This window comes from Haliotis cracherodii, unplaced genomic scaffold, assembly GCF_022045235.1.
Source record: "Haliotis cracherodii isolate W230 unplaced genomic scaffold, xgHalCrac1.p SCAF_4, whole genome shotgun sequence".
In the NCBI taxonomy this organism is placed as follows: domain Eukaryota; kingdom Metazoa; phylum Mollusca; class Gastropoda; order Lepetellida; family Haliotidae; genus Haliotis; species Haliotis cracherodii.
In genome coordinates, this window is record NW_027266297.1 from 6,615,854 (window position 1) to 6,642,157 (window position 26,304).

Sequence of the window (26,304 nt, forward strand, 5' to 3'; positions counted from 1 at the left end):
AATCATTACAAGGTCTTTGATTGATGACCAGTTGCTTAGAGATCTGTGATGCCAGTCAACGCAAGATGTTCCCTCGCCGACTACTGAACCAACAACTGGATTAAAGGGCCGCCGACACACCAGAACCATCCCGACAGCTCACCACACCTGGAGAGTTAGCACGGCCGCCACCAGAAGAACGTTTTCCAATCAAAGTCGCCTCTGACGACGAGCATGGGTTGCCGAAGACCTATTCTAACCCGGATCTTCACAGGTAAACTAATGTTTTAAACACCTTGTTAGAGTTATAGATGATATAAAGTTTGATATCGGAAATATTTGAACGTAGTCACTGCCTAATATATCTATACATGTCACTATCAGGATTTCATTTTTTAGACAATGGTAGTGACATCTTGGATGCTCTTACTGTTGATGTTAATATAATATACATATCATGAGTATTGAATAGGTCCACGGGTTAGCACAATATCAGTTAAATATCTGGCGTCTGTTAGCATTCTCACGAATACAAAATTATGTATGTAGGTTTATGCACACTGAAAATGCATCTGTTCAACCTCTTTATGCAAATCTAGTACCCGTGAGAGAACATTTAGAAATAGCACCACCAACAATAAAACGTTTTCACATTTGTTTACGTCTTATTTATTTGCTTCGAAACTGCAAGAATGTGGATAAAAAACTTAAAACAAGAGAGTAAATTCTAGTTCATCAGATACATTGAAGGTTACTCGATCCTGTTTCATATTCCATTACCATTTCGCATTGTCTTCCAGTTCTTCTACTTACATTCTTTCTGACTTTGAACTTGGATCCCCTTGTTTATCATTGATAAAGAGTGTGTGGTTTGTGATTGATATGCTGTGTGCGAAATACGCATAAAGTCGGAAAGCGCACGTGAAATACATTCTTATAGTTTGGTAACACTGTGTTATGTTACTGAAAAACGCATTTTCTAACCATTATCATATAAATATCTTGAAATTTAACTTCCAATTTGCAAATATTTAGGCTATTTTTTAGCATAATAATAAATTGATATTGACCGTCTTCCATTCCAAGTCCTACACAACCTATTACATTTTATTTTGAACATTCCACCCTGAAAAGAATATATACAAAGTGAGATGATTTCCTGTTTAAATACTTTGTACTATGTATCGCGGAGAGACATGACCCGAAAGATCACAATCGCAACAAAAACATTTTTAGCGGATGGTTCTTGAGCATTAGCATTATCTCCCTTTACCGGAAATAAATTCTAACCAATCAACACTTTGTTATCGATTGGATTTGAAAGCGGGAGTTTGAAGACCGATGAACCGCGATAGGGATAAGAAAATTAGAGTATTTTTATAAACAAACATGGCATCATCATCACAGTACGCCGACGCGTATAAATTGAAGCCTGACGTATTGGATAAAAGGAAGGCGCGTCTTCATAGAAGATCAGTTGAATGGAAAAATCTCCGCTTCGAAGAAGTTGGCAAACGAAGGAAAATAGATCTTGACAATTTGTCACCGCTGCAAGAACAAGACCCAAACGTCACGAATGTTTCAAAATCATATGAAAACAAAACTCCGGTCAAGCCTACAAATGGTGGGTAGAACAGATCAAAAGTGTCCAGGATTGCCGCGTCCTCAGTTACTTCCCTGTCAGTGTCATTGTTTCGATGATCGTGCGTTCAAAACGTCCCAAACGTCGAAGACCCAATAGCGAAAATGCCTAAACTGTCCAAGGACTATGCTAACTGTATCAGTAGAGCTTGTACACGAACATGGGTACAACGGTACAACAGCCCCCACTCCCCAGGGAATCATGTACTCTTTGTCTATGAATCATTTGTTATCGATCGGGATGTGCATGTATTTATGTAAGTTGTAAATGTGATATCTGACAGTGACAGTCGTCTTGGTTATGATGTTAGTTACGAGTACGAAGGTTAGTTTCGTAGAACTGGTATCGGCAAAATGCATATCCATGACTCCCATAATTTTATTTTATTAAATACAGGTCAATGTCTATTGTACATGTAATGATGTATGGTTGTGACAGATTTGTTATTGGCATTTCAGGGTTTCAGATCAGTTCATTTCCTAGGACATGGCCTACTGTCATCCAAAATGTCCACCTGTATAAATATTTTTTTAAATTTGGTAGGCCAAAACTCAGCAAGAGATGCAGAAAAATGTCTCAGCAAAAATGGAGAACATTTTGATATTGTCCCATGCCATTTGTCTCCTGCAAAGTCCAGGGCTGCATTTATACCATCGAAAGTATTGGCACACAGGGTTTTACATTGGTTCACAGACTTCATTACATTCATTTTCTATGACATTGACTGATCAACTGTCAACAGTTTTTTGTTTTCAAATTTGGTAATGATATACAGAATGCACTGTCAAAATGAGATAAAGAAATGAAAATGTCCTCATGTCATTCAGGCTAAGTTTAGCTATCTAAAACATGCACCAGTGCAACCTATTGAAAAATGCAACCTAATGTTTTTGTCCCATGCACCAAGCGCATGTCAAAAACTAAATAGATTGTGTCTGACTGACACGTACTTGTCCACATAAAATAGATCTTTGAACCCTGGATATTTCAAGATTATGTGCACATGTTCCTATTACTATGTGACACCGGTGTTTCAACTTTGACAAGTTTATGGGACCAGGGTGCAACTTGGTTTTGTTTGATGCAACTTGATTTTCATGTCTACCTGCACCTGGTGCAGGTGAAATGAATTTCCTTATATATGGAGCACTATATCTGCTAATCATTCTCCTTCTCAAAGTACATGTATAGTTTTATTCTTTGTATTTCCATCACTCATCCTTTACTTACATAATTATACAGTAAACGATACTTAATATATCAAAAACGTACCAAACTACCCTGTTTGTATATTTTAAGCATACACCCTAAATACTACTAGTGGGATGATGCATCGGTGGATCACAATTATTTACTTCTCGATACAAGTATCGATGACAGTTGCACACTAAGTAAACAGTATTGATTATTACCTTAAATGTATTCTTTAATAAATACACTAATTACTAGTGAACATGAGCAGGGAAAATGTAAATATTTCATCCATTTCACTATACTTGACACTGCAAACTATAAATCGTTAGTGTGCCAGATATTTGACCATCCTGTCTATGAGAAAGATGACTTACGTACCACAGATAAGAGCACATGAAAGTATCATTCTACGTATCCACTCATGAGCAGGGTATCATGATACATATCGGATCGCAGATGGTGTATTGTCCCAGCCCTACAAAATACCGTATATACTTCTTTGCAGCAAAGGCTTTTCCACAAGATTATTAGGTTAACTTATGTGTATCGAATATCCTACACATTGTATGTGAAAAACACTGGGATGAATTATACTGAAAATATTTAGGTTTACTGTGGTCAGAGAAAATGTCTTCTATTAGGACACACACTGGACTTTGGATAGGTCTTGATTTGACATTAGTAGTTGTCAACTGATTTTGAGGATATATTTTGTGATGTACCCTGTGTGTGAGCCTGTTCCCTGAGCTGTCAGGAAATATGCAGAAAATAGGGACTGCATGTACAACCGGTGTCAAACACTTTAGCTCCCAATGTACCTCCTGTGGTCCAACGGACAGTGTCTGCCCAAAGAGTGGATGTTCATGGGTTCAAACCCCAACCACATCTTTTTAAAAAACAGATAGATGATACTTGTTGTTACCCCGCCTGGTGCTGTGCACGTAAACTGCGGCATAGTATCTCAGTGGGCTTGCACTATAAAAATCAACAAGCAATCACACATACACTCACATCGCACCAACTGTGAGATCTGATACGTATCACGATACCTTACTCGCGATCTGATATGTATCACGATACTTGCATGTGCTCTTATCTGTGATCAATAAGCCATCTCTTTCATAGACAGGATGGCCAAATACCTGGCACACTGACAATTTACAGTTGGCACTATGAAATATGATTGATACTTGTATCGAGAAGTAAAAAATCGCGATGCATCGGCCATCGTCCCACCACTAATAAGTGCAATAATCTTGAGCACAATATTAAACTTCATTTCACTTTACCACCACCTAGCTCCCATAGTATCTCAATACAGACACCTGACTTGCAATATATTGCAACAAGTACTTTTGCCAATACAAAACCCTATTAATCATTATCACCTTGGCTTCTTCTTTTCAGATAAGAAAAGCAAAGCAGATTTACTAAAGCAACGTTTAATTCAGTGGAAATTGGACAAGGAGCAGAAAAAGAAACAGGAAGCTCAAGATAAAGCCAAAAAAGGCCAATTCAAGGTCTCTTCGAATATAAGGCGCACAGACAGTAATTTGTTCAGCAAAGATAAGGTAGGCAGAATTAAAACAAAGCATCATTCATGTTGAACTTGTAACTAAAACACAGGTTACCATGGTAACATGATTTTAAATTTATTATCATTTGAACTTTTTGTGTTTCAGACGAGTTCCAAGACGACAAGCATAAAATCAAAAGACACATCAACAACGCTAAGGTCGAAGAGCTCAAGCAATACTAGTTCAAGGACTGAGGCTGCTACTTCTGCCCCACCTGCTAAACAAGCAGCAGCTCCAGTCACTAGACGCACAACAAGGTCAAACAACGATGCTACTCAGAAGAATAAAACTACTTCCAATAAGCAAACCAAGTCCAAACCAGCTGCACCAGTGAGTATCAGTGTTTCACACAAAGCAGAAATGCGCGTACAGTATGCACAAATGTCGAGAATGGACACATGAAAAGAACATGGTGCATTCCGAGGGACGCACAAGTAATATTCATTGTATCAAATTATTGAAAAGAAATATATAGTCCTGTAAAATCTCTGTCCTGTAAAGGTCCATCAAATCTTGCAGTACGGTACGCCATTTCATTACTTTGCAGGATCCGCATATTTCCTGTAAAAACCCTTGAAATTGGTTATTGGGGGTCCCCGGGGTCCCCAGGAACCCTAGTTTTGTAGATCAAGCTATAACCCTGGAGTATTTTTCTGTGTTTGATTAGGAAATTTCAGTTCTGTAAGCAATATTCCTGCTTTGTCACAGAGTTCTGTAGATAACCAGACAAACCAGCAGTTGATATGTGCGATGTCCCACAAAATCTGCCCACTCAATCAAGATAAACACTCTGTTTAACCAAAGATGCTCATCACACCAGTGTCCAAACCGGGCTTCGCGATTCAGGCTAAAAAAATCAAATCGCCCCTCATAAAAAAATCAAAGCGCGATCTGTCGCGTACAGTAATTTCTTTTCAGTCACTTACAGTTACTTTATCAGCTGTTGATCCCTACCTTTAGATTCAATACTCACTAAATCTTTAATCAATTAACGAAGAAAGACAGTTCACAGCAAACATTGTAAACAACTGTCGAAGACTGATCCATAACAACCGGAAGTTCGAACACGAGTGAAGCCCCTTGGGCTGCTGAATAAATTATCGACAGGATTGGCATAGGAAACAAAATTTGATTTACTTTTGTAGAAAACGTATCAAATTTTGATCGAAATTATGTTGTATTTTGTTGTTTAGTAATCAAAAACCTTTGACAAGATGTTTAAAGACAATAAATATTCTATCTTGATTAGTTCTGAAAATATTTTTGAGCATTTTGGTTCGTTTTAGTTTCGTTTCTGAAATCACACAATATGAATTGCCGACTGTCATAGCAGACGATCTTTTGAATAGTGACCATGTCGCGCAAAAACAAAAGAATTACAGACCTTTTTAATCAAAATAGAAAAAGCACAAAGCATTGTTATTCATTTCAGTTCTTTATTCTGATCTGTTACACTTTTATATGATCAGAGTTGGAAATTGGCTCTAGTCCTGTAGTCCTTGCCAAACTGCCAGGTAGTTAAGGTATCATAAGGACTAGTAGAAATTTGCCATTTTTAAGGGTTTTGCTATTTGTTATCATTATAAGGACTAGTGGACTAAATATGTTAGTTTCTACCCCTGATGATGATGTTCCAGTACATAATACAAAATAAGACATTTTTGGAGAAAGCAATTATTCCCCCTACTTTTTCAAAATTCCTCCTATTTTCTACATGATGGGGGGACAAGTCCCCCCCCTTGATTTTCAATTCTGGGTTGGACACTGCACACACATCAAAATCGCTTTGCATCCTTCATGAATTATGCATAGGTCTACTCTTGTCCATTTTAAGAACAAGTGGGTTAAGTTTAGTACTTCCCACATATTCCCACAATCCTCACGTTGATCATCTGTACCTTTTTTCCCCAAACCGATTACCATATCTCTCCCACTGTTGGATGTCATCGTTCCGCTATCGCATTTATCTGCGTAGCCCAGCCACATCTATGGGGAACAACTTACTAGATTCCCTCTAAAAAATAATGACGTCATCAAGATGACATATGTTCAAGTCACAAGAAGTGACGTAATGATAGAACAATGTTTTATCATGAAATAAACCACTCTTCGTTCTTCATTATTCTTTGAGATTTATTGTGTAGCTAGCTATCTTATTTCTGTGTAATATTTCAGGCTCCAGCCCCTCTTGTGCGTACTGCCCGCCAGACAAGATCGTCGGCCAAACTGAAGGGCTCACCCAAAGCATCTGTTGTCAATAGACCAACATTTGCCAGTAGTCAGAGTGAGTTTAGTCTGTCAGTTTGTTGCAACCAGTCAGGCTGGTCTCTTGAAAATGTACAATTTTAAAATTTATCCAATCTCACATTTTTGCATATCTCATTTCTTCTTCGATCCCATGTGGAAACGTGCTTGGACCCTGTTTCCTGCTTTTTAAACAAAAACTGTGGGCATCAAGAGTATGTGTGGTCGTAACCATAGAGATGCTTGGGTGTGTTTGGGTGAATGTTTTTGTTTTGGAAGCTGAAAATATATGTGCATAGTGTGAGATAGGATATGAATGTTCAATTTATATTAACATTTCCAATTTTCAATTCCAACTACAAAATGTGTTTTGTTTTCACAAAGTTACTTCGGTCAAAATGATGTATGCCCTGTGTACGGGTGAGATCCATGCAGACGTGAAACGGTTTCATACGACAATATGATACACTTCAAAAACTTTTTCTGCCTTGATACAAGATGATATACTTACTAAAATAATTTACTTACTTACTGATTGCTCATATTCAGAATGTAGAAGCCTCAAGGCTGAATAGCTGATACGAAGTTCACCTTATGCGACCTCCTTTGGAGATGTTCTCAGCTTTTCTTTCAGAGAGTTTTGTATCCCAGTAAAAGATTGTTATTTTCCCTCATATGTTGTAATTTCACTACAGAAAAAGTAACAACATCGGATGCTCCCCCGACGCGGACGACTCGCGGCAGGAAGCTGTCTCCCCAGTACACCATAGACTTAGCCAAGGTGTCCACGGACCGGGGAGAGTCTTTTGCTCCAACAGATTTTGCTTTTGAGGCTCCAGAGAATGTGAAATCTTTCTCCTTCAAACCTCTGAGTCCTGCAAGTGCAAACAGCTTCCTTGACCCCCGCCGAGACTTGACGTCGACATCCTTCTTCCTGGAACCACCTTCAGGCAGGTCAGGCATCCCTCAACTTCATCATTCTGAACTAGATCAGGATTTACCTGGGTCTTTCTGTTTTTGAGTCCAATAGACTGTCGGTTATAACTTTGGGAGTCCACGGCTGGCAGCACATGGAATGCTTCATGTTCCATTTCCAAGAATTTTTGCTGATGTCATATGCTCAAAAGCTTAAGGCTATTATTTATGGATGGGGATTTCCATGTTAAATGGAAGAATATCAGCCTTTGACTCCGTTTTGACCAATTCCTGATTAAGAATTTGAAATCTGTGCAAAAGAACATTCTGGAATGTCTAATAGATGTCCTAGAGTTTATGGATTCAGTCTAAACCCTGTTTACTGTTTGGAAAACCCTGTGTTGAATTTTTCGAGGTTGCATAATTAGAGAAAACACACGACTGTCACTTTCCTGATCTGGTAAGCAACGCTCTGATTGGTGGGATGACAGGTCATTCTGATGTGACCCTTAGTGGGATGTCCTCAGATCTTTGTTGATATTATTGGTAGCAAGAACTACGATCTAATTTAATGAGATTGAATTCCAGCCTAGTTCAGCAAGGGTGGAAACTGAACTGAACTTCAGTGAACTCCCTTGCCTCGGGAACATGAGAGGTGACATGCATTTGACTCAGTACAGGAACCAAAAAAGGGGATCCAAAAGGCTTCAGTGCTTAGTTTTACCTCATAAAAAAATACCTTATGATTTGAGAAAATGTGAACTGTAACCATGGTAACAAAGATCCAAATTTTAAACCAATAATGAAGAGTTTTTCTCAGTTTGCCTGCCAAGGGTACTTAGTTTGGAATCCTAGATAAATCACTATCAATGGAATGACTTTTGAGTGCGCGTGCTCTGTATCGTGTGTTGTTGCGTGTGCAGATGCTCAACCCCCAAGTCCAGTAAGGAAGAGGATGCAGCATGCAACCAAGATGCTGATGACGTACAGACACAACAGAAGACACTGGTGGTGCACTCAGGTGAGTGTCTCGTGCCCTCGTCAGGAGACACAACATTGCAGACACTGTGGTACCTGATATCTGTACACTACACAATGTTCGGTGGCATGTGGTCCAGATTAACAAATCAGGCAAAGTTAAGAAAACTACGGAGGGTAGGTGGATGGGTTACTGTATTCACCATCTGGACTCCTGAGTGTCTCTTGGCCTTGGTCCTGAATCCCAGGTAACAGGCGGAGGTTCATTAGGCAAGTGATTTTGTTGGAAATATGCCTCTGTTCGCCCAGTTAATGTGTACCTGGTAGGAGTGAGTGAGTTGGGTTTAACGCCGCTTTTAACAGTATTCCAATTATATCGCGGTGTGTCAGTTTAATGTGCATGGAAAGCCCGAAGTTATGCGGTTCTCAGACATTTACCACTTCGGTGAAACCCAGGTCCATGGGTATGGTGCTGACAAACCTAGAAACATATTCGGGGCGAACTGGGGTTCGAACCTACAATTATAGGTTTCTGGCATTTCCAAGGGACACAACTTTGCACAGCGAATTGCGGTGCCTTAGACAACTGGGCCACCCATGCCCCCGTAACTGGTAGGATGAGGTGGTAATGTGACTATAGTAATGTGACTTTCCAGGCAGCTTGGGTTGTATACTTCCCAGGGAGCTGAGAATGAAATATGAGTGCGCACCGATACAATGACCTGGTTAATAATGTCGTAGCCCCATGAGCATGATGAGCATACTGGCAGGTGTGGAATTACATGCTGCCGAAATGTAATTGTTATTTTGTTCATATTGGCACAGTTATAGGGCTCAACTAAACAGCTTTATCAGCAACCTGTGGCACACTTGTCACCCCATGAAAATGATTATTGCTATTTTGTTTTCTAGCTTCATCTGCTAGTGAATCCGATGAAGGCAGTACCACCGCAGTGAGGAGGACACCTCGAAGACAGACGAGGGGTCGATCCTCTCAGAGTTCAAGTACAGACTCGGATAATGATGGAAACCGAGATGTGACTGCAGTGCGGATGACTCCTGTAGCAGAGAGCACTCAACAGGAGAAATCAGTCCAGATGGAGGAGGCTGAGGCATCAACTACAGTACCACCACCACCACCACCAACCACACCGCGACGGTCAAGGCGGACGTCAGTCAGGAGTGATGCCGCTGATAGCGATGCTGAGAAGATGTCTGATACCTTGGCAGCAGAGGTGGCTTCACCACGCAAGTCTAGACGGTTGTCGGTCCATACTCAGGACAAGGATGTGGCTGCAGACACTGACAGCAAGGTGACCAATGATGAGAGTCGGACGCCAGTGAAAGTAACTAGGAGAAGGTCTGTGAGGAATGTGTCTGATTCTGATTCTGCTGTGGAGTCTGGTGATGCTTGTGAGAAGACAGGAACTCCACAAAAGAGAAAGACTCCAAAAAAGACTACTCCACAAAAGACGAAAACTCCAAGGGGTACAAGGAGAAGCAAGAGAAATTCATCGGACTCTTCCCTCTTGGAGAAAATTCCAGAGCAGGGATCATCCATGGATGCGATTGAAGAAGAGAAAGTTACAGACTCAGATGATGTTTTCATTCCAGCCGTAAGTGATGCAAATAAGTCCGCTCCCCCTGACTCGACAAATCCTGAGGAATCGACTCCCTCTGTGAAGTCTGAGTCACAACCATCCAAAGAAGAGGTCCAGGAGACATCCAAATCTAGCCCTGTGAGAACGCGGCGGTGTTCCTTCTCGGATGCAGGATGTTTTCGTGAGCCGGGGGTGCCCATATCTGCCCAAAAGAGTGGGAGGAAGAGGAGGAGGACGGAAGCATCGGCCACTCCTAGCGAGGCAAAGAGTCCAGAGGAGTGGTCAGTGATAACAACATACTTTTGTTCAGAACACTGCTGGGTAAACGTAGAACATCTTGATATGTTGCTGAGAAGTGTGTCTTACTATTATGTTTGGTGGTGTTGTGATATAGTATTGTATCGAGAGACAAGGCCCACGATACGATACAATATTTACAAACCCTGTATCGCGATACATATGTTACCTCACGTTAATAGCAGAGCTGCTCAACAACCAGCTTACACAGATTCTCTAGACTTTCCTGGTTAGCTATAAAAAGCATTACAGCATAACATTCAGTGCCTTCTAGCCTATATGTTTCTGCCAACAATATCCTATCTTAGATCTCTGAAATTTAGGAATGTATGATTCATGTTGAGATTCACCTCCATTAAGAAACAATATCAACTTTATAAAATAAATAAAATGTACGCGTTGCACCCAGAGTATCGCCACCCCACCATATCGTTACACCTCTAACTATGTTGTTTAGAAATCTTGCCTTCAACCTACCCAGCAAGATCAGTCAGATTGTCATTACAGCAAACTCAAAGTACTGCAAAAACAGCGAGGGACACACACTTGCAATGTTTTCATGGTGCAGTTATATTTGTAGACCAACAACAAACAAAAAATGTGAGGAAGCATATTTGTTTTACTCACATTTTACACACATTGTGAAGACAGCCAGTGCATTATTAAATAAATGATCACTCACATCCTGTTTCCTTAATTACACTTGTCACTCAGTGTCAATAGTCTAATTAGGGAAGTTCATTCACAGCCACAGATCATCAAGCTGCTCACTCAACACTGAATAGTCCAGACATGTGCCAGCCTTAGAAAGCTATGACATTTCTTGTCAACATGTATACATAAAAACCCACTGACACTGAGTTACATTTCATCACACAGCTTCCTATTCATAAACAATAAACATGAGCCAAAGTAGTTGTGCTTTTTGTATTTCTCAACAGGGTGTCACAAAACTTTCCAGTTAAGGCTTTTGTAAGCAACTCGCGATAATTTCATGCCACAACACTTTCCAGTAATGGTTTTTGTAAGCAAATCGCGATAATTTCATGGCATAAAACTTTCCAGTTAAGGTTTTTGTAAGCAACTCGCGATATCATGGCACAAACCTTCCAGATTTACAGTATTTAAACTATGGGTTACATGTGTCTCTTGCAGGGTGAAAATCTTATCCACAAGTCCAATGATAGAGATGAGACGACGTACCCCAAAGGCACCCAGACTTTCAGGTACACCTGCTTTTGACATTGTTTCCTTACTGTTTTCCTTCAGACGTTTGACTTTCAGCCTATTTGCTGCATAACTTTTTTAATGTGAGCAGCGATTATAAACACCTACCAGCATCCTCACTGTAATCCTGATCCTCGTCTCTCTTACAGAAGACTGTCTGACCCAGCCCCTCAACTTTGACGATGTCCTGGACGTGCCCCCGATGGAAGACTGTCCATCGACCATTTGTGCTATGGAGACTGAAGAACCAGCGTCTACAGGTGCCGACTCACAGACTGGCGCCACAAAGGAACCTGAGGCTGTGGCGCCTACATCAGAGACGACTAGCACCACTGAGGGAACAAAGAGCCCAGGTAAATTCCAAGATATAAATCGTTGGGAGTGTGTCTCAGTTGCTATGAAAAAGTCCCATGTTTGTTGTTAGAGTAAACTAAAAAGAGAATAGCTGATACAATACTAATCACCATTCCAAAACTTAAATATATCCTTGGGGTACAATACACTATTACTTAATGCGGGTTATTTTCTTCCCAGTTTGGGATTTCTTGCACAAATTTGCCGTAGATGTGGGTCTGAATATTGACATGAGAAAACTGTGGTACATCCTGTTCTATTTACAACTGTAAAATTGAAATTGATTTTTTGAAACCCAGCCAAAGCAGCAGTTGTTGCCAACGAGGCAGGCAAGGATGGAGGAGAGCATGATGTTCTCTACTTCCGCAACCTGCTCGTGTCGGAGACTGCCCGGCTCAATGAGCAAATCATGCTGTGGAATAAAACAAAGGAGGAAGAGGCAGCCAACATTGCTGAAGATGGTGAGCTTATAAACCTCTCTTAGAAATGAAAGAATTTTGCACATGTAACCATGCCAACCAAGGAAGAGATTTAAACTTTTTGAATCTTTCAGTGGGATATTTTGGTACAGATGCTGGTACCTTGATGAAGCAAGTGCTTAGGTACAAGTATCTGTGCCGACACGTAGCATTGAAAGAATATAAAGTTGAAATCTGTAAGTCAATCTATCTTAACTGGTACTAAAGATTCTAAAATTGACTTTAAGATGCTTCTCATAATTTTGTGTGTGTGTGTATCAGTTCTCTTTTCCTATAGAAGGGGTGGGGGGTAGTCTGGTCACTCGTCAAGCTGAAGACCGGGTTCAAGTCCCTACATGGGGACAATGTGTGAAGCCCGTTTGTGGTGTATTACCTCTGTGATATGGCTGGAATATTTGCTATCTAACCTCACACACCTCACACACCTCACACAGCTCACACCCTGCCAAACCTCACTCAAACTTCACCCCTCCCCATCCCCACCTCATCCAAACCCCACCCCACCCCACCCCACCACACCTCATCCAAACTTCACTAACTTCACATTGCTACCTCATCTCACACACCCCACACCCCGCCACACCTTATCCAAACCCCACCCCACCCCACCACACCTCATCCAAACTTCACTAACTTCACATTGCTACCTCATCTCACACACCTCACACCCTCTGCCACACCTCACACCCTGCTGCACCTCATCCAAACTCCACCCAACCCCATCCCCACCTCATCCAAACTCCCCCCAACCCCATCCCCACCCAAACTCCATCCTCACCCCAACCTCTTCGTTCTATGCCATAAGAGTAACAAATTGTGAAGCAACTTTGGTATTACACCCCTAAAATCTGCCCTACCATTTTTGTCCCGATGCATGGTTAACCCTTCAAGTACTGGCAGTGAGATGACTTTATACTGTTGCTGCAGTTGAGGGTCAGATCCGGACCACAGTGGGCCAGGCCCAGCTGCTGATAAACCAGCGCTTCAAGCAGTTCAGGGGCCTCGTGGACAACTGCGAGTTCAAGACTGGGGAGAAGGAGACCACATGCACCGATCTGCAGGGCTTCTGGGACATGATCTACTTCCAGGTATCACAATACAAATCACCCCCTTGACATACAGACCATTTGATTTTCACTGGGACCTGGTATTTCTAAAAAAAAAAAGTAATCCAGGTATTAAAGGAAATAATTATTTGCCTTAGGTTTTGCAAAGAAAAAAAATGATATGCTAGACATGCTGGATGTCTTGAACCAGTATGAGAAAAGAATTTGTCTCTTGACTAAAGGGACGGTAGGGCATCCAGTGGTTAAAGCTTTCGCTTGTCGAGCCGAAGACCCAGGTCTGAGTCCCTTCATGTGTACAAGGTGTGAAGCCTATTTCTGGTGTTCTCTGACGTGATATTGCATTTTCAAGTATCTGTTTTGTCAAGTCACTGGATTAGTTGAACAAGTTACTTGACAAGACAGGACAAATATGCTTCAGGGTGCAATTTCCCATTGACAAGACTAAGATTAAAATGGTCTTGTGTGGTGAGATTAGCTATCTTATAACAAATAAAATGTGTTGATGGACTGTACCTTATACCAAAATGACAGTAACATACTTGTCCCAGGACAGTCACTGCTTAGTGAAATATTAAAACCATGTATATGTCCATTGGTTTTGAACATACATGAAATCGCACCTGTCCTATATTGCACTATCATGTTGAGGAAATGCTCATGGGCATAGACCGAGCTTCTTCATACCAAACATTTCATATTTTGACAGGTCGAGGATGTGGATAAGAAATTTGTTGACTTGAAAACTCTACAAGCCAATAACTGGCAGGAAGTTAAACGTGTGGTGCCGGTGAAGAAGGTTCTCAAGGTAAGGGTTGAGGTGATGCATACAAGAAGTTAATCCAATGTTTCTCACAAGCTTCAAATGGCCTTTAATTTTGACAGTCTGGCTTTGATAAGGTCTTGCATGTACAGTGGAACCCCGCTTATCCCAACCATGTATATCCGGGAACTTCACCAGATAATATTTACGTGAATGAGATAAGTACTAGATAACATGCTTCTTTACCCTGGAAATTCGTGAATTTCAATTACCAAACTGTAAGAAAATACACACAATTGTGTCCCCCTTACTGAAGGTTCCCTCCCATAACGTAGACCTCCAAAATGCAGACCTCTCAAAAAGCAGTTAAAATTAGCTCACTAATTTATTGGGCCATGCTGCTCACACCTAATTAATGAATGGACTGGTCCACTCCCCTGCTATGAGGGATTATCAATATGTTGAGACAATGAGCAGTAGTGGACAACAACAACATTGTCTCAAAAAACTCCTCCTTTCTTTAATCTGCTCCCGGTACATCACAAATCTTATTCAAACGTTACCTTTAAACAAGTTGTGGGATTTGTGTAAGAATATACCAAATGTTCTCAATCACTAATACTTCCTTCCCTTGTGTATGGTATAACATATAAATATATTTGAACATGAGCTTCAAACTCATTCCGGAACTTCCGGAAGCAAAGGCAGTCGTCCTATCAGAATAGCTGCCAGGGGTGATGATGTTTGTTTTACAATTCATCATCCGGCCACCAACATCAAAGATTTTGGGCCCCGTTAAGATGCAGGTTAGAATAGATCTTCAGCCACCCATGCTTACTGTAAAAAGCGATTATGCTCGCGTAAGAGGCGACAACGGGATCGGGTGGTCAGGCACACTGACCTGGTTGATGTATGTCATTGTATCCCAATTGCGTAGATGCACATGATGTCTGGTCCAAACTTAAAAACAGGCCACCATCATATAGCTGGAATATTGCTAAGTGTGGCGTTAAACAACAAACAAACAAAAGGGATGGGTATCATTTGACCACTGTGATAATTAGTTACATGTCTCGATCATTAGTTGGGCAGTCATTGTCAATTGACAATGAGGTGAACTTTGAGATAACCCTATTAATTAACATACAATAAAAACGGTGACCAAGTGTTGGCACATTTAACATGTTATTTAGATATCTGGAAACTTGTTTATTCGGACAATATTTAAGAAAATGCTAGTGTCTAGATAAGCAAGGTTCAACTGTACTTGATATGAATCTGCTTTGAAAAGACCGCTTGATTTGGGAAAAGGCTTTGAATTTGGCAACAATTGTTATGTCTGTGGTTAAGTGTCCAGTGCTGTGTTGCAGAATACCATGTGAGGCAGGAATGAAAAACTAATGCCTGTCATTTCACATCCAATACTTTGGAATTTGGCTAAATCAGAGCATTGGTTATTCCCTCAGAAAAAATCGGCTGCTCCATCCAGACCCAAGGCAGGTGGCCCGTCCAAGTTTGCTGCCTTCCGGGCTCAGATGAAGAAGCAGAAGGAGGTGGAGGCGACGTCGCCAGCTGAGGCTGCTGCACCGGCAGAGGCTGTGAAGGTGATTGACTTCGGCTTCTTCACCGTCACAAGTCCAGTCAAAAGCCCAGCCAAACACTGTGAAGGTAAGGTAGATCTGAAAGGTTCTTTGTTTGTTTGTTGTTTAACGCTGCACTAAGCAATATTCCAGCTATATGACAGCGGTCTGTAACCAGACCAGACAATCCCGTTATTGTCATTGACATCATGAGCATCGATCCACACAATTGGGATACGATGACATGCATCAGCCAAGTCAGGGAGTCTGACCACCCGTTAGTTGCCTCTTACAACAAGCATAGTCGCCTTTTACAACAAACATGGGTTGCTGAAGACCTATTCTACCCCAGATCTTCACGGGTAAATTTGAAAGATCATGTGAGCTCGTGAGTTTTTGTTGTTGCAAGTCATTCAGCGTTGTTGGCACCGATAAACTTGTTACATTTTTTACTTCTTCTTCAGATTGACTTTATGGATTAAGCTGAAATTTTGTGGTTATTTCAGACTATAAGAGGATACAAATTTAGTCAAGGCATCAAGATTGGAATTCAACATAGACGCCATTCAGGCATCTTTGATTGAACACCAGAAAAATAAGAAAATCTTCTCAAAAACCTTCCTGGGCAACCTCTAGTTGTGTTGTACCAAGTTTGTCACCTTGATCAGAATCAAATATGGCTGCCATTTTTGAAAAACAACAACAAACAATTGTCGTAAGAATCTTCTCAGAAACCACTGAACCAAGGAAGCTGATATGTCATGTGCTTGTTCACGCCAATAATGACATTTGAATGTGTTAAAGAGGTTTGAATCCCATTTTCAATATGGCCACCACATTAGCTATATTAAAGAGACAATTCATGGCCACTGCTCGGCTATTTCTGCTCAATATGCAATATTGGATTCAGGGTGGGTGGAAGGGAGGTGTGTGTGTGTAAGAAGGGAGGGAGAGGGAAGGGGGGTAGGGAGGGACTTTCTCCATAATGCAAGAGGGCACGAGTGGCCCTGTCGCCTAAGGTGCCACAAGACAGAGTTGTATTCCTTGTCACATCAGAAACCTGTGACTGTGGCTTCAAGTCCTGGGTCGCCCCTATTTTCCTTTCCATGGGTGTCATGAGTGTCCGTCTTACCACTTCAGGCTTTCCTCAAACATGAAGCTGACGTGCTGTGAAATTACTGGAATACTGTTCAAAGCAGCATTAAACTCAACTCTCTCACTCAATCACTGACTCACTGACTCACTCAATAGTGCTAATGTTAATGCTACTTCATGTTTGTGATTTCTTCAGCTGGCTCTCCGGCCAAAGAAACGTCTCCAGTGGACTCACTATCCAAACCGACAAGTAGTGATGTAGCCTCCAGCCTCATCACCAAGACTCCGCGGAGGAAGAGCTACGTGCCAGCGGTCCCCAGCCCCCTGCTGTGTGACATCACCCCGAAACCTAAGCTCAGACGCAGCCTGGCCACCCCGCTAGTAAAGGGAGACCCTGGTGTCCCTCTGTCCCCGACGGGCGTGTTCACCCCACCCCATGCAGCCTCCCCGGTGCCAGCTGATACTAATGTCACACCTAAACGGTAAACAGAGATGCTAATCATTATGAATTTGGCATAAAAGTAACAATTTTGAACCTATAATGACAAGATACAGTTTTTGTCATTTTTTATCAAATTATTTACAAGCATCTCATCACGGCAGTGTTTGAAATAATTTTAAAACCTAAGAAGACAGTCAGGCAGGTGGCATTATAAATATTGAAAAAAGCTAAGAGAAAAAACACGTCATGATTCAGGTGAGGTGAAATGGGGTTTAATGTCGCGTCCAAGATTATTGCACTTATATAGCGACGTGCATGCACGTGTGTGTGTGTGTGTGTGGCTGCTTGTATTAGTCTGGACTGATGCCAATTTATAGTGCTAGCACACTGAGATACCATGTCGTAGTTTAACATGAATACCCCACTCAGACACAGTATACTGACTCCGAGCCGACCAGTCCTTGTTTTAGCCCCTTAATGTCGAGTGCCAAACAGGGTAACAACAAGTACCAACTTTTAACATCTTTTGGTATGATGCGGCCAGGGATGTAACCCCGGACCTTCCGCTCTCCGTCGGACGCTCTACCCCTAGACCACAGAGGCGTTCTGATTCAGTTGAAATAATGCAAACAGTTACTTGACAATCTACAAGGAGCTATAGTAAAACTGAATACAAATGTAGTCTTAAAATTATCTGACAGACAGTCGGGCAGGTGCAGGAAAATTTCATGCAGTGCTGCTGCAACAGAAAAGTTACCAGCCGCGAGCAGGCGGGCAGGCAGTTATATCAGACACTGCCTCACGGAAGGAAATTGTTGTTGCTCTAATGACATGAATCATTCTACATCAAGTCTATACTGTGTCACAATCAGTGCAGAATTTCTTGTTACTCAAGGAAAGATCTAATATTCTGAGATGGAAATAGCCCTGGATATTCTATGTTATGCTCTCTAAATTGCTTCAATAATGATTTATTCTGGGGATAGTTCCCTGATGCAAAGTTCACCTACATTTTTTGTTACAGGAGAAGCATACGACTGAGGAAGTCCCTGTCGCTAACCCCCGTCAGTGACCAACCGACAGGATCTGCGGAGACCCCTGGCCTTGACCCTCGCTTCCTGCAGCCGTCGGGTGAGAGTGAGGGCGAGGGAGATGCCCACAACACGTCCGACCTGTCCATGTTCCTGCAGGAGACCACCACTCAGCATCACGACACTGACAATCACGATTCATCCTTCTCCAAGTTTTTCCAGCCTTCAGAAGGTGAGTCCTGCTTGTTGTTTACATGCTATTTCCAGAGTTGACTAGCAGGAATCTCAAAGGCTGTATAATTTGCATTTTGACTGTTGACATTTACGTCATTAGTTTGATAAGTTGTAGTAAACGCAGGAAGTTTTAAACAAGATGTTGTGCATAAGCCTGTGGGATCTTGTGTTCTCAGGATCAACTCAAAGAGAAGGTAAAAGATCTGTGCTCAAGAAGTTGCCATCCACTCAGCGGCGACGATCACGGCGTAGTGTCCAGTTTGCAATGTCTCCTGGCAGTTCCCCGGTCTCACATGGCAAACTGCCCTCCACCCCATACAACCGAGATGCATTAGGTGAGTGGGAGTCACAATGTGATTCTTATTTAGGAGACGAACCTGTTTTTTTTAAGTTGTGACTTTCTTTATGAGACTACTGCAGTTTCTTGGGGCTTAATTGATATTAGAATTTGTCTGGACATTGTCTGTAGTTATGTTCGTAGATGTTAACGTCAGATGATGAGTGTGAAAAATCTAATTAATGTCTGTTTAAATGATGGGCCTTTATCGCCTCCAACCTTGATTGAATATTGAATTAGGTTTTCTCCAATGTGGTAGAATTAGAGAATGAGCTACGAGGAACTACGGATTATCTGACTGTCTGGAGTGAATGAATGGTGAATGTCATCAGGCAGCCTGTTGCTCAGATGACGTCACATAATTGATTTCTGACATCATTAACAATGGATGACATCATATCATCTTTTGATCAGCAATGAAGCACAGTGAAGTATGATGGCCCCAACTGACCAATCAACATTGAGAATCATTAAAAATGCACATGGTCAAATATCGGAAAGTTATTCCTGATGATTCAACCCTTATAGGTTATATCATTTGATATGATATTCAATTCATTGCCCAAGTTTGGTCAAAGTTTATGAATGAAATACATAGTGTAATTAGAATATTGAAGAGTTATTTCCTGATGACTGCATCAATGACCTTGTATTTCCAGTGCCCAAGCCACGTGGGAGCCATGGTGACTACCTGTTTACACCCCCTAAGGAGACAGAGCCTTCAGTCGACACGACCCCAACACAACGAGGGAGACCGGTACGTTCACTCTTCATGCAGCACGGTGACCCAGTCACCTAAAACTTCGCTGTGAAGAGTTGTGTCCCTTGGACATACCAGAAACCTATGATTGTGGGTGCGAATCCCGATTCGCCCGATTATGTTTCTTGATTTGTTAGCACCGTACCCGTGCTCGTGGGTTTCACTAGGGTGGTTAATATCTGAAACCTTCATTATTTTGGGCTTTCCTCCCACATTCAATTGACATGCCATAATTTAACTCATCTTCCCGAGGCAAGGGCGTTAATTGACTGCAAAAGTCTAGTTTCCACCCTTGCCGAACTAGGCTCGAATTTCCAGGTTTTCTCATAGCACCACCAGTGGCTGTTACGAGTTATGTCCCTTCTATGTCCCTCCTATTGACCAATAAGATTCCATCTCTTATATCACTTGCATATGCTTCAAACAAAGTGGCCGCACACAGTCAAGGCGATCTGTCCAATGATCAAGATCTATGTTGTTATAAAAAAGGTCTTATCCTGCAACGTACATCCAATCAATTGAGCACCTTGATTAAAAACATGAAAAGATTTGCAAATTAGGAGATCACACTGTGCGTTTGGTTCCAAATTCAATTTAGAGCGGTTAAATCTACAGGTAACCTAGCTCTACATTAAAAACACAGTATGTTTATCGCCATTCTAATATAACGCAAAATCTTAGGTGTTAGCAAATATACTGAGTGAAGCGGCATGGGTTGAGTGCAGTGTTTTGAGTGGGTTATCGATCTGAATTACAGAATCACCGAACAAAATATGGTGCTGTATATATTCAAGCAGTTTGTTTACACCCTAATACTTCAGTCGAACATATGACAGGCATTGAAAGCATATAAGCACGGCAACTTGGTAAGCTAACATGAGGTGGGCATCCCTAAAGAAAACAAAGCATGCTTTGCAAGGCTTTCGCAATACATCTCGCGTCACCATTATGACGTCATGTCGCTCATTGTGACGCAAAATATATGATGTCACAGTCGTATATAGAAACGCGCCAAAATTCCAAGCTCTCTGTTGTCTCCAAAACATAAAAACATTCCCTTTGTAGATTTCTATCGTGTTTTCTGCACGAAATGTATTGCCACACATCCTTTGAATATTGTAGTAACCGCATCTGTGCATTTTGTAACCTGTAATTGTAGATATAATTATATAAATATGCCTACCGACAATGACTTTAAAAAGTACTATTCTATGAATATTAGCTTCCGCGGTGATGAGGCCGTCAAACCAGCTGTTTCAATCAGAGGGGGTTTATTGGGATTTAATAGCCTCTGATTGACCAATCAGAATCGAGTAAATTCCAAATTCATGGTAGAATATCTATCAACGCCCTCTTTGTGGTACATATGCTTTGCAAATCCTGCAGTCGACCGAAATCTGCACATTGAAATCCATGTTTATTAATGGATGTCTTGTTCATTAAGTGATTTTGATTGGACTATGCATAGACTCATTAGACCAGCCAAAATGTAACTCCAGAATTCCAGCCTAGTTCAGCAAAGATGGAAACTGGACTTTTATAGTTAACGCCTTTGCCTTGTAAAGATGCATATAACTGGAATACTTTTCAAAGTGGTGACTTGTAATAGGACGTCTTTGTTTAGAAGTACAGAGAAATAAGACATGATTTTAATGAGACCAAGGTACAAGGTTTGCTGCTACAGTATTCGAATCCAGGAACCCCGAAACTTGTCTTTTGACATTAGGGTAATGACAAGGATCCCTTCTTTATCGCAAACACTGCAATGACATCCATAAAATTCTTGGTAAATTCAGGCAAATCATGCCACCACTGTCATCGGTCTTGGACCTCCAAACTGATATTTCCCCAGGGAAATAGACAAATCCCCGCACTCCCCAAAATCTAACTCTTCACGCCTCTTGTTTCAGCGGCCGAGTCTTCTTTTCACCCCAGCCTGTCAAGACAGTGTAGCCGTTAGTGGAGATAACCTGATGGTGTTCACGCCCTGAATCTGTTTACCGTTTGTCTACGCAACCACACCTCACTGATCTGTTCACAGTATAGGATGAATCAATGGTGGCTCGATCCACTGTGATGTACAGAGATTTTAGAAGCCAGTATTTTAGATTGTGGAGAGCACTGGGTTTTAGTTGTCAAGAACACTGGAACATTATTGGTGATATTTTATACATAGTCAGGTAGGACGTAGTGTGTGTATCTCTGAGACAGCAGTTGTGTTTATATTTGGTGCCAAAATGGCTTGGTGAAGTCATAGCCTTAATTTGAGTTGGAAGTGCTGATAGATTAGGAATTATTGAAGATTATCATTAAGTATAGTTGACTTTCCATGAACTAGGAACATTGTAAGATGTTTGGGATGTCTGTAACCTCTTTATCAGAGGTTGGCAAAGAATGTTTGGAGATTGTAATCTGATCTGGGCCCAGATCCACATTGTTATCTAAGCGCTAAGACAATCTATAATTCCCACATGGACAACAGTCGTGGTGCTAATGTCACTTTGGGGGACAGGACCCTTGGCCCAGTTCACAAAACAATCTTAGCGCTAAGACAATCTATAACACCAACATGGACAACAGTCGTGGTGCTAATGTCACTTTGGGGGACAGGACAAGACAATCTATAACTCCCACATGGAAGACAGTCATAGTGCTAATGTCACTTTGTGGGACAGGACCCTTGGCCCAGTTCACAAAACGATCTTAGCGCTAAGACAATCTATAACTCCCACATGGAAGACAGTCATAGTGCTAATGTCACTTTGTGGGACAGGACCCTTGGCCCAGTTCACAAAACGATCTTAGCGCTAAGACAATCTATAACTCCCACATGGAAGACAGTCATAGTGCTAATGTCACTTTGTGGGACAGGACCCTTGGCCCAATTCACAAAACGATCTTAGCGCTAAGACAATCTATAACTCCCACATGGAAGACAGTCATAGTGCTAATGTCACTTTGTGGGACAGGACCCTTGGCCCAGTTCACAAAACGATCTTAGCGCTAAGACAATCTATAACACCCACATGGACAACAGTCGTGGTGCTAACAACGCTTTAAGGGATAGAACTATGGGCCTAATTCACAAATGATCTTAAAAGCTTCAGCTGTTCTGGTCTGTGTGTAGGTATCTGAGTAAAGAATGTCATAGCGCTAAGATCTCTTTGTGCATAGGAACCTTTGCCACTGTAAGTATTAGTCTGTATATATAAAGTAATTGACCACTTGTGTATAGAACACTCACAGCTCGCTACTGGTGGAACAAATAAAAACAATGAAATGCGTACATGTATATGAATATATGTTGAAGAACCACCAATTAGAGCGCAGGAGCGTTTTATGACTGGGCCTGTGTCAAGAGTTAAACTCCAGTATTGGACAGATGCAATCAGCTTGTATCCAAGGAATTACTATACTTCGTGACTTGGATTAATATTGGGCACTTTTGGAGTGGCTCAGAACGAAGTAAGAGGTTTATTGCAGCAGAAAGATGATTTTGATTCGCGGACGAATGCCTTAATTTCATTGTTTGTGATGGGCGGGATCGTCATGGTAATTTGTCATGTCATTTGTGTTTAGATTGTGTTAAGATACACACTGTATTGATCTATCAACTTTTCCATTGTCAATCTTAGTAAGCCCAATGTAACAATACTAACATGCATATCATTCACTATTATTATTATGTTTCTAGGTTTGTCAGCACCATACCCATGCTCGTGGTAAACGTCTGAGACCTGCATCACTTCAGGCTTTCCTCCCACTCTAAGCTGACACGCCCTGATATAACTGGAATACTGTTAAAAGCGGCGTTAAACCAAACTCACTCACTCACTCACTATTATTTCTGTTTCTCCTTTGTTTCTCTGACTCTGTCCTATCTTCTTTTCAAATCTCACATACAGCTGTCAAAAGGCTTTCAAATGAACTTGCACTTTCAACATGCACTGTCAAGCCTGGATGCGTGTGAGAGTGTTATGATAGATTTAACAATATTCCAGCCATATCGTGACAGGGGTCACCAGACTTGAGTTTTGATGACCATGATCCTAAAGGTCAGCCCATAATGGTAGTCTGCTTGTCTGTGGGCTAGTGGCGTGTAGAAGAACGTATATCAAAGACGCCCAGATTTTACCTCCTGAATGACATTCCACTGAACCAATAATATAACATAAGGCTTAGTGCATGTCTAATGTTCAGCAAGGCTTGTTAATGATTCTCACAACTTCCTTTGTTGATAGTAAGGTGTTTGTGTTACTTTCTGAGGCTGCAAGTAATTGTGGCCTTGTGTTGATTTTTAAGCCCGTCAGTCTCTTTTCTGCCTACTTTCAAGAAGGGTGTAATATTGAGGAAAACAGTGGATTCAAGGGCTACAATAAGTGATCATCATCATTATCATCATCAATCCTCCAGTTAACCTGTTGTGTTATCCGAACTTATTTCTTTAATCCTGTGTATTTATTTGATAGCTACTGGTACTTGTTACTCATGAGATTCAAACCTAACATTAAATCCATTTGTTTTTTTATACGTACAGGACAGGTTGAATATTTAACGTGTACAGAGAATATCAAATAAATATGCTAAGTCTTGGAGGATCTCTTTGTTGTTTGTGCTGAGACCAGGCACTCTGGAGGTCATGTCACGTGCCACGGTGACCGCATCCATGGTCTAGTGGGGGCACGGAAGGTCAGGGATTCGATCTCAGGCCGTGTCATACCAAAAACAGATAAAGAATGGTACTTGTTGTTACCCTGTCTGGCGCTCGACATTAAGGGGCTAAAACAAGGACTGGTCAGTATACTGTGTCTGAGAGGGGTATTCATGTTATACTGTGACATGGCATCTCAGTGTGCTAGCACCATAAAATCGGCATTAGTCTGGACTTGTACAAGCACGCACAAGTGCAATAATCTTAGACGCAACGTTAAATCCCATTTCACCTCATCTCATGTGTCATGCAGGGCTATGGTTCTGCTATTGTGTGAGGTGTGCCAAAATACCATGATCAAGTGAGGTGAGGTGAAATGGGGTTTAACGTCTCGTTCAAATTATTTCACTTCCATAAGGTGTGCGTTTGGGTCCCATTAATGCCCGTTTTGTAGTTCTAGATAATCCACATATATACTGACTCTGAGCCGAGCACAGCGCAAGGTAACAAGTACAGAGATAGAAAGTACCGGTAAGTTTGAAAGTCTACCAGTCCTTAAATAACAGTAGTGAAAATGGCTGGGACTAGCAGGCTAGTGCTAATTTCCATCCCTGAAGTAACATCTTTTGACATCTCTTACCGTCCACTCTCTGCATAGACACCCGATACACTGGACCATGACGTCCTTGCGTGATTATAATCTATGGCCATGAGTTTCACCAATGTAGGAAACAAGACTGAACTGTGATGCAAGCCTTCAACAATATGTAGTGCAACAATCTACATGGGTCTCAACAATAAGGAAATAAATTAAAGCCCTAAAAATTGAGGAAATGTTTCTCAAGCATTGACACTTCACCTTAAATCCTGCGCATCAGTCAAATACCGTTGTGTAGTTTAAGGGAGCTACGTACATTCGAGGTATGCGAGATTCAGGCCGTAAATGCTAAATAAAGAAGAAATACCAAACTTTTGCTTCGAGACAACTGTAATTTGACACATCAAAGTTTGACTGTATTGCCAATAAAAGAATGTTTCCAAATTTCCCCTATATAACATGTTTTCTTTTTATTCAACATATCATCTTCCTGAAGCAATGGAGTTAATTGACGATAAAAGTACAGTTTCCGCTTGGAATTTCCAGCCTCAATCGTAGCACCACCAGTGGCTATTACGAGTTTGGTTAATAGAACATAGAAGGGACCTATCACATTGCAACTCTCATATCAGTCTTGAATTTGCTTCAAACAAAATGTCAGTGCCCATCTGATCGCTAAACAAGGTGTTACCCTGTTATGGGCATCAAATGACTTGAGCACCTTGATTAAAAACATGAAAAGATTTTAAATCCATGTTTACAAACTGGATGTCCAAGTCAGGAATTCCAACCTTGTTCAGCAAGGGTGGAAAGTGGACTTTTATAGTCAGTTAACACCCTTACCTCAGGAAGATGCCTAATATTTATCCCTTGAATAAGTATTGTGAAATATGTAGGAGGGACAAGTATGTGCACCACTCAACATTACTTTTGCGAACAGTCGGGGTGAAAGTGTTTGCAGCCAACAATCTCTCCATTGTCTTCCAAGCTCAAAAGCCTACGTAATAAGTGAATGACCAAGTTGCTCGATTCAAAGTGAAGGGATTCTGTGTTGCAACAGATCCCCAGGTTGTAAGAGGCGACCAAATAGGTTGGGTGGTCAGACTTGGTTCAACTTGATAGTGTGTACACTGAGAGCATGGATTGTCTGGTCAAGAGTCATATAGCTGGAATACTGCTGAGTGTGGTGTATAACAAATAATCTGTTTCATAAAGAATAACAATATTGAACCAGTTTATTCAGACATCTCCCATAAATATAT

The 26,304-nt window shown here is 41.3% G+C and overlaps 1 protein-coding gene across 1 annotated transcript; it reads left to right on the forward strand.

Moving 5' to 3' along the window:
• Nucleotides 1–1,296: 1,296 nt before the first annotated feature.
• On the forward strand, nucleotides 1,297–24,353 carry LOC139479914 (proteoglycan 4-like). The gene is made up of 18 exons (XM_071262830.1): nucleotides 1,297–1,603; nucleotides 4,223–4,386; nucleotides 4,498–4,722; nucleotides 6,568–6,676; nucleotides 7,332–7,590; nucleotides 8,475–8,572; nucleotides 9,442–10,411; nucleotides 11,583–11,653; nucleotides 11,804–12,007; nucleotides 12,308–12,469; nucleotides 13,415–13,575; nucleotides 14,261–14,359; nucleotides 15,781–15,982; nucleotides 17,186–17,471; nucleotides 18,456–18,694; nucleotides 18,873–19,031; nucleotides 19,693–19,790; nucleotides 21,704–24,353. The coding sequence occupies exons 1-18, from the start codon at nucleotides 1,369–1,371 to the stop codon at nucleotides 21,782–21,784; spliced, it is 3,822 nt and encodes a 1,273-aa protein (XP_071118931.1). The 5' UTR covers nucleotides 1,297–1,368; the 3' UTR covers nucleotides 21,785–24,353.
• Nucleotides 24,354–26,304: the final 1,951 nt, after the last annotated feature.

Coding starts and splice junctions, on each gene's coding strand:
- LOC139479914 (XM_071262830.1), top strand. CDS start 1,369: ATGGCATCATCATCACAGTACGCCGACGCGTATAAATTGAAGCCTGAC. Junction 1,604..4,222: donor TCCGGTCAAGCCTACAAATG/GTGGGTAGAACA, acceptor TCTTCTTTTCAG/ATAAGAAAAGCAAAGCAGAT. Junction 7,591..8,474: donor CTGGAACCACCTTCAGGCAG/GTCAGGCATCCC, acceptor TTGCGTGTGCAG/ATGCTCAACCCCCAAGTCCA.